Source organism: Tribolium castaneum, chromosome 9, assembly GCF_031307605.1.
Source record: "Tribolium castaneum strain GA2 chromosome 9, icTriCast1.1, whole genome shotgun sequence".
Lineage (NCBI taxonomy): Eukaryota > Metazoa > Arthropoda > Insecta > Coleoptera > Tenebrionidae > Tribolium > Tribolium castaneum.
In genome coordinates, this window is record NC_087402.1 from 3,090,190 (window position 1) to 3,104,777 (window position 14,588).

At 36.2% G+C, this 14,588-nt stretch overlaps 3 protein-coding genes and 1 long non-coding RNA gene across 8 annotated transcripts; 1 reads left to right on the plus strand and 3 right to left on the minus strand.

Annotated features, from left to right (window-relative positions):
* Positions 1-239: 239 nt before the first annotated feature.
* RhoGAP71E (Rho GTPase activating protein at 71E) lies at positions 240-5,438 on the minus strand. 5 transcript variants are annotated; one of them, XM_015979034.2, is made up of 10 exons: positions 4,990-5,438; positions 4,248-4,519; positions 3,753-3,954; positions 3,620-3,631; positions 3,181-3,400; positions 2,790-2,864; positions 2,379-2,539; positions 2,025-2,334; positions 1,834-1,975; positions 240-1,785 (listed from the first exon to the last, which is right to left on the minus strand). In XM_015979034.2, exons 1-10 carry the CDS (start codon positions 5,152-5,154, stop codon positions 1,569-1,571), a joined length of 1,776 nt encoding a protein of 591 aa, XP_015834520.1. In that variant the 5' UTR covers positions 5,155-5,438; the 3' UTR covers positions 240-1,568. The 5 variants fall into 5 exon arrangements, with proteins under 5 accessions (XP_015834520.1, XP_015834519.1, XP_015834521.1 ...); XM_015979033.2 differs by having other exon boundaries at positions 2,379-2,554; XM_015979035.2 differs by lacking the exon at positions 2,790-2,864.
* A 113-nt stretch (positions 5,439-5,551) lies between these two features.
* On the minus strand, positions 5,552-10,982 carry Cka (Connector of kinase to AP-1). The gene is made up of 8 exons (XM_008193648.3): positions 10,470-10,982; positions 8,430-8,853; positions 8,166-8,369; positions 7,990-8,115; positions 7,598-7,937; positions 7,282-7,546; positions 6,871-7,234; positions 5,552-6,820 (listed from the first exon to the last, which is right to left on the minus strand). The coding sequence occupies exons 1-8, from the start codon at positions 10,719-10,721 to the stop codon at positions 6,648-6,650; spliced, it is 2,148 nt and encodes a 715-aa protein (XP_008191870.1). The 5' UTR covers positions 10,722-10,982; the 3' UTR covers positions 5,552-6,647.
* Positions 9,913-10,689, plus strand: LOC135267191 (uncharacterized). The gene is made up of 2 exons (XR_010335555.1): positions 9,913-10,212; positions 10,272-10,689. It is a non-coding gene; the product is annotated as an uncharacterized LOC135267191 (long non-coding RNA).
* Positions 10,983-11,485: 503 nt separating the features above from the next.
* LOC663381 (uncharacterized protein) lies at positions 11,486-13,771 on the minus strand. The gene is made up of 3 exons (XM_969432.4): positions 13,667-13,771; positions 13,403-13,612; positions 11,486-13,357 (listed from the first exon to the last, which is right to left on the minus strand). The coding sequence occupies exons 2-3, from the start codon at positions 13,602-13,604 to the stop codon at positions 11,775-11,777; spliced, it is 1,785 nt and encodes a 594-aa protein (XP_974525.1). The 5' UTR covers positions 13,605-13,612; positions 13,667-13,771; the 3' UTR covers positions 11,486-11,774.
* Between the last annotated feature and the right edge of the window lie 817 nt (positions 13,772-14,588).

Genomic DNA, 14,588 nt, shown 5'->3' on the forward strand with positions numbered 1-14,588 from the left:
GTTTAATATACGAAGTAAATTCATTGTTCAGGTTCATATTACATTGACGATATCATTAAAGCAATTAACTGAAAAAAATTTGTGACCACTTAAATTCTATGCAAAAAATTATCTCAAGTGTGTCTGAAGATACGAATTTTTAAATATTTCGCTAAAATCTCAAGTTTTGTTTATGCGGCGAAAATCAGAGGATAGCGGGATGCGGTTTCAGATTATTCAGAGTGGATTTTAATTAAGAAAAAAATTCATGCTATTTATTTAATATAAAAAAAATACATAAAACATTAACGAAGTGCAGCGTGCAACTTCCCGAACACAAAATCTGATAAAGGGAGATCGTTACATATAAAATTTGGTATTCATTTGGCAATTGGTGAATTGAAAATAAATGCAGATAATTACAATGCATCATTCTAATCTTTGGTATTTTAACAGAATAAATGTGCAGGTACCGAATCTTTTATACTTTACCTAATGTTTTCTCTGTTAACTTCCGATTTCTGGAACTTACCGAAATGATGCACTTTACACTGGCTTTATTACAAACTGAACAGACATGACAAGGAATGTAACAAAAAGATATCAATTCGATAAGATTATGTAGAAATCGAAAGAGATATAAAACATGTATAAAATCAGTATTAATGTGTATAAAAATACTTAAATGAACGTTGTACTTCCAAGACATTTCAAGTTTTACCAAAGTAACTATTTTAGAGAGCCAGTACTCTGTTTGGTGTTTATAATAATTGGGTACTAACACTTATAGTAAGCAACAAATAGTAAAATTCTCTTCTTCAATATCAACACTGAATAGTGCGCAAAATACCCAAAGCAGTACACAGAAATAATATCCAAACACAAATAAAAAAGTAATAAATAACACCAAATACTTAGGCAAAATGTACAAATTGGAATGTACCTTTCAATTATTTTACCGTAACATTAAACAAACATAACACACAAAATAATACTTAAGACTCAACATCTTTTGTACTTTAATATTGAATTAACGTAGCTGTAACATAGTGATGTTAATATGCAACAGTCGCGTCATAATTCAGTCGTAAGGCTCGAATGTTTCTACTTACACTTTAACGAATTCCACGTCACAATTAGTTTAAATTAATAACTGGTTCGCGTGATTTTAAATTTAAATGATGCGTAATAATGAGCAATCAGAAACAAATTTTACAGTAAATTCTAAACTGATATGTGAAAAGTTGCATTTAACTGCCACATTTTTGCTCATTAGTGATTTTGACGTCACAGTAATTAGAATAGCTGCCGTCCGTTTGCGGCTATGTAATAATAGATAATACAAAAAATATGGCAGGTAATGCAAGCAACATTATTGCAGAAATCATGAAATATGAATGCCTTAAAATCCCAATTCGGATTTTAACTGCAAGTGGTGCCCGAAAAACCTTTAAATCTGAAACCACTTTAAACCAGTATAAATCGTCAATTGTAACACATTTCCTATAGTTTGTAAAACATTTCTATAATATTAATTTTAATAAGCGTACGATTTTATTGAATTTCCTATTCGGATTTCTGAAGCCGATTTAAATACGAGGCTTATACGTTAAAGTTACACAGATTGTTTCATTTTTTTTGGCAGTAGGAGTACCAGCATTACTGTCATCTGTAATATCACCGCCTGGACAAGTGCACAGCTCAGTCTTGGTCTTGAAACTGCACGATCTTGATATGTTTTCGCACTTAATCTTGAAACTACTTGAACGGGAATTAGAGCCTTTCCTATCACTGCGACCCTTAAAGCTACAATAAAATTAACAATAAATCAGTCAAAACGCCCGGTATTTGTACCTATTGGACCTGGAACCATTCTCTTTGTTTCTTCGACTAGCTGATCGATGGAGATAGTGTCGTTTATCACGAGAGTTTGACCGTCGAATACTCGGCCTTTTCTGAACGGACTCGGCACTCAGGGAGAGACCAGCTATGCCGACTGGAAATTGCTTTTAACATAACTTTGCATAAATTTAATTCAGCTGTACCTATAGTGCCTGATGAGGAACGCCTTAGAAGGGCATTGGTTAAAGCCGAAACGTCTGCTTCGTTCAGTGGGAGGTCAAGAGACCCTCCACAACTAGAGCATTCAACAGATGGCGCTAAGAACCACTGAGAACGCGTTTTCATTCGTTCAGTCTGTCGTTCGTGAACCTGAGGAAGGTAACTCAAGCTTCTTGTGCTTTCTGCGTATCTATTGACAGCTCTGAGTTCCTCAAGTGTCATCTTTGGTCCGGAATAATTCTGACTGTTACGTGATGAGTGAGTAGCGCTAGATGAGTGTGATGTGTTATTACCCTAAAACCAGGCAATTAATTCGAAAAAAACTAATGTGGACGCACCTGAAATAATCCATTTTGTTCCAAAGATATCGACAGACGTGTACAAGACTCTAAAAGACTGTGCTCTGCGATCATTCCTAAAGAAGTGGAACTAACTTGAGGTTGAATGCTCGATTCCAGTAAAGCTGGAGTTGACTGGCATTCTTCTACTTGTGCCATTGCTGAAAAATGATAATCTAAAATAGAGTAAAATCATTTCTGACCAAATGATTAAATAATTACATACCTGGAGTTAACAAAAAAAAAACAGGAAAACAACACAAAATAAAACAGAATTTAGAAAGAAAAAAAGAAATTTATTTATATTATGAAAATATCACAGCGTTAATTAAAACAAAATATTCAAAAAGTTACACAATACTGCAAGATGCAACTATACAGTGTTATTTGCACAAACAACGTCATTATTACCTTCTAAACCATAATTTGCGTGCCAGCGGTCACTTTCACAGAGAAGCCATGTTTCTGTTCCCAAAGACAAATGACCTTCAAGAAATTTCAACAATCACAAACAGGAAAAAGCAATATCAAGAAAAGGAACTAATTAATAGGCCAAAGGGCTCGTGCCTTCTTAAATAAGGGAATGAATTTTTATCCCTTAAGGTGGTAAAGAGATTTTCGTAAAATTATCCGAATCGACGATGTGTTATAACAAGTCCGTTTTTGCGAGAAAATTGTGTGATTAGAAATTACAAAACTTCGTTTAATACATGCAGTGTACGGCTATGTTAGTTTTTATAACGATGATTATTTTTTACGTATTTTGGTTGAAAATTTTACACGAATGCAAGCATTTACTCACCGAGAAGATAGCGCTCCAAAGTCCCGCACTCATTCGCATAAATTTGCTGTTGAACGGAACCTTTCGTTGTTGGTGGTGGATATTGAAATGAACAGATCCATTCGCCTTGGACTCGCAAAACTCGCCCGGTCACTCGAGAATAAAATTCGTAATTATCTTTACCAAAAAGATACGACGTGGAAAATTGTTCTATAAGGAGCTTTACGACACGTGAAGCTACCTATAAGACAAATTTAAAACAAATTAAAACTTTGTTCGCACAACGAAAATACACACTCCATGCCACTCTTTACAAATACTGTTTTGGAATTTGTCAAAGCCCAAATTACTTATTTATGTAATAACTAGATCCTGAACGTTCAGTATGTTTTTCAATTCTTAATGTCAAAACCTAAGGTTACAACTACGCACATCTAAAACCAAAAAACTGGTAACTTACGTCCACTTCGGCCTTGTTGTAAAAAAGAAAGCATTGTACAGCGGAAGCACCACAAAAGTTATTAAAAATAAGAATAAATATGGTGGTAAGATACAAAATTTACATTACAAGACAAGATAAAATAAGTATCTACCTTAAATTTCTTAACATCTTCCATCCTCGCTGCTTTTCCGTCGCTTACGCAGGAATGAAAAAAACTTGGAGCAACGCTAACACCAAGAGCTTCACTCGTCATCCCAGTGCCAGCTTTCTCACTGTTACACGCAATCACTCTAAACGTACCGAAGAGCAAAACTAACAATCTTTGCGTGTAAACTGGCAGTGAAGTTATTATGCTGCAATTAACAAAAACTATTAGAAACTCTGTTTATTATGATTTTCTGCTTTTAATCTCTTGTATAACAATAATCCGTATTTTAATCCTATTAATACAACACATGTATAACAATTTTCAGTTATCGCTTATCAGTATTTCCTAAAAATAACTGATAAAAATGCTATCTTTGTGACTAAACAGAATTAATTAATTTCGTAAAACAATAGACTGACGTCATTGCAATGCCCCCAGCATATTAATTCTTTAATACACACATATGTAAGTCTCGAACGGTTAAAGCCTAATACGTACGTTTCAATTTCCATTCGTTGTTCTCTATCGTCTGATTTATCAAGAACTTGGAAAAACCGTTGTTCTATGTCCCTGCCGAATACTCCTCCTGGTATCTTCCGAAGAAATTTTTTTAAAACACTAGCAATTGTATACACACTGAAATTATCCATATTAACTAGTCTACCAGTCTGAAGAAAGTGGATCAGTTTCTTCATTGCACCTTGATGTCCAGGGGCCCTAAATACGTCTTTGCGATAAGGGGCCTCCTTATTCAATTTTAAAATCAACACCTGAAACGAAAGGATCATTTAAAAGTGCAAATGTAACTGTAATAATTATTTTTATGTATCAGTAATTATTACAGATACACCGAATTTTGAAGATTAAATTAAATTTCCTACAAAAAAGTCTTCAACAGTTTAGGTATAAATTAACTTAATTCTTTACAAATTTCTTCGTAGTGTAGGATTTGCCAGGTGATAAAAAATCTACAGAAGGGCAGCATCATAATTTTTTTATATATTTATTTACATAAAATAAATTAAAGGCGGCTTATTTTATTAATTTTTTTTTCGTTAGAAATAAATCGAAATATGTGTCAAATGATGAAATTAACAACCGGAAGTCCACTCATTTTGTGAAATCTGCAGCCTTTTAACGCATTTCCTGTTCTTCTAACAAAGATTTTAACCCAAAAAACACGCTGTAGAATATATGAAACCTGGACTTTTTTAAGCTCTCCTCTTGTGTGACGACTTACAAGAAGTGGTCCCGGAATGTCGTTTTTGCAGACTTCTTCGAGAGGTACCCCGAACTTGACTTTCTCCAGCCTCCGAGGGTAGGGCCCGGAAGGGTGGCCACAGGACGTGACCACGTTGCTGAATGTGGCAGCTCGCCTGTGCATCCTTGCTGCCCAACTGCTCATCTCAACAGCCCCGTCTAACGTGTGTAATTCCAATTACAACGACCAGAAACGCTCATCCAAGCATAACCTAACTAAAAGCGCACATCAAAACATCTTCAAACTGAAAACGTTCACTTAAACAAAACAACTGCACTGTAACGAACACTAGGGATTATTTTACACATTTTGAGCACATCGGAAGTTTGAAATTTTTTTACAAACACCAACCACACCTCCAATTTCTACACCACAGATGACAGATCGCTACGCCTAGGATTATCATCATTTTCTCTAAAATGAAATACCAAAAATCGATGGTGGGGGGAGATCACAGCCAACTGCCACTTGGTATTACCTCGCGCCATTGGCTGGCGGTTTAGGCGCTAAACCATCGCCAGTTTGAACAAATGGACACAGCTTGAGTATTTACAGTTTATTGTTTTATGTTTTATACATTAAGTCATACATTCTTCATTCCTTGTGATTTGACCGCTTCGTAACCACTTATGGTTATTTTAAAAAAGTTACAGGTGTTTTATACATTGCAAACATGAAATTTCTTTATAAAATAGAACATGACGGTGTAAGTAGTTCCTATGACTTTGTATCTACAATGTTGAAATCATACGGGACTTATCGTTCTGTTTCGAAGCATTTTAAACAGTTTAAAACTTGTGTACAAAATAAATAGTAGCCACTATAAAAAGTTACATAAACACAACAATCTCGCTATCAAAACCGAAAATGATTAAGCTAATATATACATTATTGACTTTAGAAAACAGATAACTAATAGAGAGACCAGTTTCTTAAATATTATCCTATGATTTAAATACACTTTTATACATTCACAATTATACTTATTATCACTTACTATTGTTAACTGCTACTTTACGTTTCTTTAGCTATTATGCACTGGACTATATTAAACTTAAAAATATACGTGATAAATTATATGCTTAAAATAATAAAATAACAGCTATTTTAATACTATTATAAAAACGTTACTATTAATACACTTTTAAAAATGTTTTTCCTGTGGCAATTCATTTATTAGTGAGTTGAAACTAGTTATCACAAAATAAGAAAACGCGTCGACATTGTGTGTAAAATGAGAATTTTTTCTTACACTTTGGGTATGGCCAGCTGTACACAAAAGCGATTCTTTTGGTATGCAAGTCCAGAAACAAGAAAATAATTGCAAATGATGGGATTTATCAGAACGCTGACTATCCTACAACAAAAATTAACTCCTACGAAACATCAAGATCATTCTGTGAGCACATATAAGCTCAAAGTGTAGGAAACATGTACATAAGTTGTTTGTCTAAACTTTGGTGATAAATAAAACATGAGAAATTAAAGTAAGAAAAGCCTTTGAGTACAATCATGTAGTATATACAAACTCCTTCAGAATATTTTATGTACACCTAACCCACACAAATAGTAAAGCCAGTGAATGTATCGATTGACAAAATCTATTTAATATAAGTGATGTCCTGTTTACTTATAATTCAGACAAACACTTTGGCCAGTCCATCAGCCCCCGCACTTGCAATATACGGCCGAGTCGGGTGGAAAGCGACGTCTAGAATGCTTTCGTGGAACTTCTTTCTGTGTGCAGTGATCTCTTGAACGCAAGTCTTATTGTCCAAGTTCCATAATCTTATTGAACAATCATGTGAGCCTGAAAAAATCAGTCACACATGTCCTGACACCAAGTGTCGCAATACTTGCCTGATAATAAATACAACCCGTTAGGATCTACTGCTAGGCTAGTGACAGCTTCGAGATGAGCAACCATAGAATGGACCATTTTGCCGGTGTGATTATCCCAGAAACGAACATGTCTATCTTCGTGTGCTGTGATGGTCAAGGGTAAAGTCGGATGGCAAACTATTCTATTTATTTGCTTATTATTAGGATTAACACTGTCTTGACTGGATTCGAGCCGCATGACGGATTTGGCAGTTTCAGAATCATATACTACACAATGAGAACTAGCGTAAGCTGCGACTATACGATTTGGTTGGTCTCTCACGAAATCTACACTTGAGGGGATCCCGTCCTGTTCGGACGTGAACGTGTTCAGTAATTGTACCTAAACCAAAAATCATTTATTACGGAAAAAATCACAACACGAAATACCTTGCTATGCGGTGCCCACAACTTAACAGTACCATCGGCCGCACATGAGAGCAAATGCTGCCGAGAATTTAAAACAGACAGCCCCCAAACAGCGTCAGTATGACCTTGCAACGTAGTGTTTAGAACGTCAGGTTCAAACAAATCGTACGGATCTATGTTAGAATTAGGAACATTCCAACAGTTTATCACGCCATCTAAGCCACCGGAATAACAAAATTCTCCGGTCCCGGAAATCGCCAAACAAAGAACGGGTCCAGTATGATTCCTGTAACGTGAATTTCACTCTTGTTTATTTCCTTACACTTGACATTATTACCTAAAGGTGTACAAGGGTTCCACATCAAGGGATGCCGATTTTTTCGCGGGTACAGTTTTCTGCAAATTCCACAGTTTCAAAGTGTGGTCTTCGCTAGCTGTGATCAGTACGGACTCATTTGGATGAAAAGCTAGCGCTCGGACCCCGTCAAAGTGACTTCGAAGCGTGTATTTGGCATTCCATGTCTTCCGAAATGCCTCTTTACTGCTGGCAATGTCGTACGTAGTCTCTGCATCATTGTTTACCGTCAGTTGGGCCAGTTCGCCGAGCCCTAACGCCGAATCAATGTTATCGTCGTCGTTTAGGCCCAGCGGCCTCTTAGGCACTCCACCTTGAAAACCTGGAAAATTTCGCTGTTATTGCAAAACTACCGTGGTTACAACGATTTTTACCTTTCTTCCACTCGCTGTGCTCATTCTTAAATTCCTGTCGCTCTCCAGACTCGGACAAAAGATTGAGTTCGTTTAGAACTTCCATGGCTTCGGCGTCCACATCATCTCCCAAACTATCCAGTTTACCTGCACATAAATCGTAATTAATGCTGATTTACTAAGTGACAAGTGCACACCTTTTCGTTTCACCACTTTCACATCGTCGTCGAGATCATCAGTGGGCTCAATGTCAACATCATCACTCATATCATCATCGTCTTCCATGTCAACATCAGCATTAGACAGGAAGTCCAAATTGGCCATAACCGCCGCTTCTGTATCGAGCATCATTGCTTCGGCCAATGAGCTGGGTTGAGGTTTCTTAGCTGGAGTTCTTCTCCCTGTAAAATCATTAAACATTGTTCAATAATTCCGAATTATGTTAAAAGTTAAGATCTTACCCTGCGTCTCGCTGGCGCGCTTAATCGACTCATTGCCGTTAACCGAACTTCCGTTGTGGTTTTCTTCCGGTTCGGTGTTGTTATTCAATCCTAGAAGAGCTCTAACGCGTGTTGATCTCACATCGATAATTCGATCGGTGTAACCGATTTCTTGTAAATACTGTCTAAGTAACTGACGACCTTGTTTCCATGTTGAATTAGAAACGGCAACATACGATTGGTCAATATCCATTTGAGATTCACACGCTTCATCTATGATCGGAGGCTTCATATCTCCTTGTTGCAATTCAGTACCGTATTTCAATTTGTGAAATTTGCCTCGTTCTTGCTTCAGCGCGTACTCCAGCATTTTTATGCGGCGAACCAAGTCATTTTTCAAGTTTTCTTGGCCTTTGCGTTCGCCCTGCAGGAAGGCGATCCTGGCCTGCCAATAAAAAAATCAACTAAAAACTTGGTTTTGACAAAATTACTGCCCCTATTAAATTAATGATAAGGGTAAAGTAACAAAGGACAAACTATGTAATAATTACATGCTACATGTATATAATTATTTAATCTTCACGGGTTTCAAAATAGTTTTATTACTAGTCAAATAACAAGAATTATGTATTATCAAATTAAACAACATTTTTCCAATACATACAAGAAACGATAAATGTTATTTTATTTTTTGTCTCACTAGCAAATAAATAAATCACGTAAATTTTAAAGTTCACTTGACCTTCACGCACTTACCAAACATTCTGGTAGTAGATAAAAAAATCACTTGTATAAATAAATAAAAAATAATAAACTATTACATAAAGTGCTTTATTAAACTGTCAGTATATCGATATAAAAATAACATACAGACTGGTAAACATTATAAGACTTCCAATTTAGTTAATTGACTTGAATTAATTCAAGTGAAAAAAAGTGTTCCCGTTCTTGTTTTCAATAAATAAAATTCCACCAGATTTTTTACACGAAATACTGAAGCCTTTTGGTTCAAAATTAGTCAAAAATCAAGTGTTCGTGTTTTATTTCACACCAAGATCCACAACAAATAAAAATGTCCTATTTTTTTGCTTTCCAAAAGACGGACGGTTTTATTGTGAATAGATTTGGAAAACGGGAAAAGTTATGTGAATTAACAAAAAAAATTCTACCGGGTGTTTCACGTAATCAACAATACATATTCCAATTTGAACTCAATTACAAATCTTCCCTAGTTTGTTCACCCTTTGAAAAAATTGCAAGGTTTTTAGTTAGTTAATTATTAACTTATAGAGATTAGAATCACATTCATTTCGTCTCTTGTTAGAATACGTAAAAATTGTTTCTAAAAAACAGCAATTTATGACTATTAATGAAACAGTCATTAATTTGACAACTACTGTCATGGGTTTCCAAAAATTAAATAATTAAATGTATCTAGTGTTCTGTGACTTTTGTATACGCAAATCGCAAAACTTGTAAAGTTGTAAACACTCTGTACGTATTTTTGAAAAGTAGTTCCTGCTAACTTTCAAACTACATTTTTGAGTTGGTAATTTCCGTTAAAAAAAATACTTTCGGGACCGGTTTATACACAAACGACGAGTGAACAAGTCAGTCTATTTAAGTTTTTTGAACGGTAAAACAGATGTTGACAAAGACGTTTAGTGTAAATGCCAATAACTTAATTCCTAATTGGAGCCGTTATAAAAATGAACGTTGTATTTTAGAATTTCGTATATTTCGTATATTTCGTATTGAACTTATCAATGCGTGTGTTTTTATTTTATTATTCAACACACATTAGGTAAACCCCCAATAAGGATGCAGTAGTAATAAAAATATTTTTGATAATTTGTCATTCAGGGCACATTTGCGAGCAGCGGTTAAACAAATGATTGAAGAGTGTTAAATCACATCCTCTCTTATCATTTGTTGCTTCGTTAAAGCAACAAATGTGAATAAACTTGAGTGGAGAGAAAAAAAGTGTTGGAATTTTGATCCGCATTAAGGGGTCATGGAGTTGCAGTACTGGCATCGATGTGTTAATAAGAAGTCCCTTACTTGTAATTCAGCCCTGTCGACTTCCCACTGTGATCTTTCCAATTCGAACCGTGCCCATTCATGTTGAATAAAATGCAATATTCCAGGAATTGAATACTGTGCTTTGGGATTGGCCTCTTCGTTCTGCTTGTTGTTGGTCACCGAGACGGTCTGGGGCCCCCCGATTTGGGCCCCGTTCTGGTGATTTAGCGAATTGTCTTCCATAATGTCGATGCCGAAACTAGAAAATTTCATAAAGCCACCATTATTCATTAAATCGCCATTTTAACTTGAACGCTCGGGATTCGAATGTCACTTCACTGTTCACGAAATCATTTTCCGAAACACAACAATTTACGGATTTCGACGGTGGGACAGGGTTTAATTGGTGTTAGGGCCGTGTACCATAAAAACATTGATTTCCAAACGAAATTTCACATTCATTCAACCATTTCACATCTGGTAGATTTCCTTTTTCCTCCTTCCACTTCAATCGTTTTCTACGTGCGCTATTCGCTTTCTTTGTCCAACACAGTTGACAGGTCCTGAAGCCATTACATTCTCTTATCATGGCGGCGATATTTCCCGATTATCGACTCTACGGACCCCTGTTATAAGGGCGTTTGCGGTTTCACAAGCCAAAAAAATTTTCTTGTGCCATTAAATGCCCAAATCATTACAATATCAAAAGAAAAACACTTGGTAGTTAACAAAAACTTAGCAAAAAGTACAAAATTAAATAGGCATGTAGGCAACTCACATCACACAATTGGCACGTAAGTGTATTTTTGGTTGACTGCTTTAAACCCACCCTTAGGTTTGAAATAATTTCTGATAGTAATTCCGCTTTATCTTTCTCATTTCTACAAACAACGTACAAATAAAATGTTTCCGCGCAGTTATTTTTAAAGCAATTACTTTGAAAAAATGGTTGCATTTACGTAACAGTTAACACATAACATACAAAAAAATACAGACAGGTAGAGCATTAAAACATCAATGATAAAATAATTGGAATTGGTTATTTCAATAAATAATTCTTTAAGCAGTTCTGTAATAAAATTTATTCATTCCAAGCAATATTTCATGTAAATCACCTAAACAAATCAATATAAAAAGGTCCACTTAATAAATTAAATATTTACACAAATGGCTGTTTTGTAGCAATGTTTGGCCACTATTTTGATAATTCCATGAATTATCTAGCTACCTTTAATAAATCCAATACGAATATAATAAAAAGGTACGCAATGGATTAATTAATGAAACGTTTGTCGTCTACATATATGAATAAACGTAACCACTGATAAAAAAAATTCGTTTTTTTTATGAAACCTCCTGTTTTAATTTAGCTATTTTAACAGGCAACAAAGTGACCATTTCCTTACAAATCCCCAGTTCCATTGGAATCAGTTCCGCTGCTTTTTCATTAACGTTGCAATAATCAAGCACTTTTTTGTACATATTAAGGCTACTTTCGACATTCTTCAACTGGACGTTTTTGTCTAACGTTATAAACCTGCTATTTAAAGCAGCAATATGAAAGTAAGCTTGAAGGAACGCTTTTTCAGAATCACTCGGGATTTTTCCAGGCAGCTCTTTGCCCGCACCTTCTTTAAACGAATCAATGAAACACGTAAAATTAAAAATACTGCTCTCAATCAAGTGATTGATTTTGGCCAAAACATGTGGCGAAGGCCTCTCTTTAGACTCGCGAAGTTTGTCAGATTTGATATTGAGTATGTCGCAGTAGGTTTGCGCCAACTCGTACCAAATCTGTCGACAGTACTGGAGATAATACTGCGGGTTTACATTTTTGATAATATTTTCTAACAAGTCAATTCTACGCTTATGCAACTTTGATTGATTTTCGGGATTATCTTCGAAAAATAGCAAGTTTAGGTACATTTGGCTCTTATCTTGCACTATTTCTAAATGATCAGACGCTAACGTTTCTAGAGTATAGTAAGCCTCGGCTTTTTGCAGCCAGTTTTGGATGTTTAGGAACACGTGACGCGCGTCCTGAATTGTAAGAATGAACTTGTAAGTGATTTGGTTTTCGTAACGGGCGAGGTCTAGCGATGTGAATTGTAGATTTTGCAAATCCGCGCTCGTCACACTAGCGTCTGAGTCAAGAGTCAGAGTTGTGAGATCGGACGAAAGCGTGCAGTTTTTGTCAATGTCGTCGGTGTGATTCAGCAGTCGTTCCTTAGACTTGGATAGGAGAAGTAAGCCGTATTTGGCCCAACATCGCGCAATATCGGCCGACCGGTGCTTGAAAACTTCCATCTTGGCGTCAAAAGCCTCATTTCTTTCGGTGATAGCGTCCAGGGTTTTCGCATACTCGTCCAAAATGAGCGAGCTGGCAGCCAAGTGATGTCTCGCTTGTTTGAAACCGTTCTGTTCCATGAGAAACTGGGACAGTGTAGCGGCGTTCAAAGCCCAGTCTATGGACTCATAGTCACCACTATCCAACTGTCTTTGTAAAGTGTTGTGGCAGTAAACTGCACTTTTTAATGCGTCTTTCAACGCCCCGTATATTTGGGCCAAGTAGTACACTGTCAAAGTGTAAACTTTCTCAAAGTTAATCCAAGCCGTTTCAATGTCGTTTAGTTCGAAGTTTGGGTTAAACAAGTCTTTTATGTCAACTGGTGGTACGTTCGATTTCTTGTAAGTCGCGTACAACCGTTCAGCCTTTTCGAGGTAAGTTTTAGACTTTTCTGGCTCTCTTTGCGACCACAAAATCCCAAACTGGTTGTACATATTCAATGTTACCATAACCACTTGGGGCTCCTCTGTGCAATCCTTTATCAGGTCTTCACACTTTGCCAAATAGCCCTCCCCAGTCGATAATTCCTCAGTGGCAATTGAAGTCATACCAAGATACAGGTACACACTTCCCAACATTGCTAAAATTATCACCTTCAGGCAAATTTACAACAATGTGGCACCACCTGTTAGTTTTATCTTGTCATTGTCTGGCTGAGTTTCTATCACATTTTCTAGACTCGCTTTCATGCTGACTAGGGTCTCGCTGGCCGCATATTTCGACACGAAAGGCTGATTTTCAGGGTCGTATTTACTGTCCTCGAGTAACTTAAGGACCTTATTGAATTTTTCCTCTAAATCGACAAAAACCTCCTTGCTTGCAGTCATGACGTATACTGAAAATTATTGCAAAATGTAACTCTCCAAAAATGCGGCAATACAGTTATTACCGAAATCTCAATTTTTTGCTAAAATTCTGTTTATTTGTTATTAAAATGACCGACAAATTGTAGGTTAAATAGCTGTCAAATCATGGATGAAAAAGGTGGTGCCAGGGTGGTGAAACCTAAATGCACCAAGCCAAGTATAGGCGCCAAATTCAAAATCGACTGTAGTTCGGCTTGCTATCGCAGATGTCGCACACACGTATAGTCAATTTTAGCGAAGCTACCTATAATATCGGCAGAAATTAACAGTGGACCTGTGACAGTTGCCATTGTGTAAATCGCCATTTTGTGCTTGGTTTGTTTGGTGTTCGCCTTCGGCTTTGTTTTATGTGAAATTAGTACTGTTTTGTGGTTTTTTTCGTGTGTGTGCTTTTTTGAACTTTTTTATTGTGGGAATATAAATAATTTGATGGATCAATCATTAGTTTATAGTTATCGTATCGTGTATATTGACTAGTGATAATAAATTTTTATTACAAGTTTATTGTCTTTATTTATTCTCATATTTTATTTTTCGTATTCTTTGTAAATATTCAGCAACAATAGTTGTCTAACATCAGAAAGTGTTATTAGCAACTATTGTTGTGAATATTTACAAACAATACGAAAAATGCAATCAAACTTTAAAAGAAAAGTAACTACGGGCAATTCAAATCGCCCGCCGATAACGCTTAGTACGCGCTGGCAACAATAGATGTGCTAGTGACACTTTCGCTCTATCGGGACAAGGACAGATGCGTTTCTGTAAAACCTGTTATTCTGTGGGTGGTGCCAGAGAACAAGGTGGTGCTGTGGGTGGTGAGAAGAGAACAAGGTGGTGCGCGCAATTTGAACGCTTTTTTGTGAGCTTTTTACATGAGTGGTTACTTAATTTTATTATGGTTGAAGGAGACGGACCCTATCAGGGGCGCTTTGTTATCACTGC

What these genes read in the sequence shown, in the direction of transcription:
- RhoGAP71E (XM_015979033.2), bottom strand. Translation starts at nt 5,154, where the DNA reads ATGAGCAGTTGGGCAGCAAGGATGCACAGGCGAGCTGCCACATTCAGC. An exon ending in CAACGAATGGAAATTGAAAC is followed by an intron (nt 3,955 to 4,247) that starts GTACGTATTAGG and finishes TGTTAATTGCAG; the next exon opens with CATAATAACTTCACTGCCAG. An exon ending in CGCAAATTATGGTTTAGAAG is followed by an intron (nt 2,555 to 2,789) that starts GTAATAATGACG and finishes ACTCTATTTTAG; the next exon opens with ATTATCATTTTTCAGCAATG.
- Cka (XM_008193648.3), bottom strand. Translation starts at nt 10,721, where the DNA reads ATGAATAATGGTGGCTTTATGAAATTTTCTAGTTTCGGCATCGACATT. An exon ending in TCGACAGGGCTGAATTACAA is followed by an intron (nt 8,854 to 10,469) that starts GTAAGGGACTTC and finishes TTTTATTGGCAG; the next exon opens with GCCAGGATCGCCTTCCTGCA. An exon ending in GAAAGTGGTGAAACGAAAAG is followed by an intron (nt 8,116 to 8,165) that starts GTGTGCACTTGT and finishes ATTTATGTGCAG; the next exon opens with GTAAACTGGATAGTTTGGGA.
- LOC663381 (XM_969432.4), bottom strand. Translation starts at nt 13,604, where the DNA reads ATGACTGCAAGCAAGGAGGTTTTTGTCGATTTAGAGGAAAAATTCAAT. An exon ending in TGACAAGATAAAACTAACAG is followed by an intron (nt 13,358 to 13,402) that starts GTGGTGCCACAT and finishes TGATAATTTTAG; the next exon opens with CAATGTTGGGAAGTGTGTAC.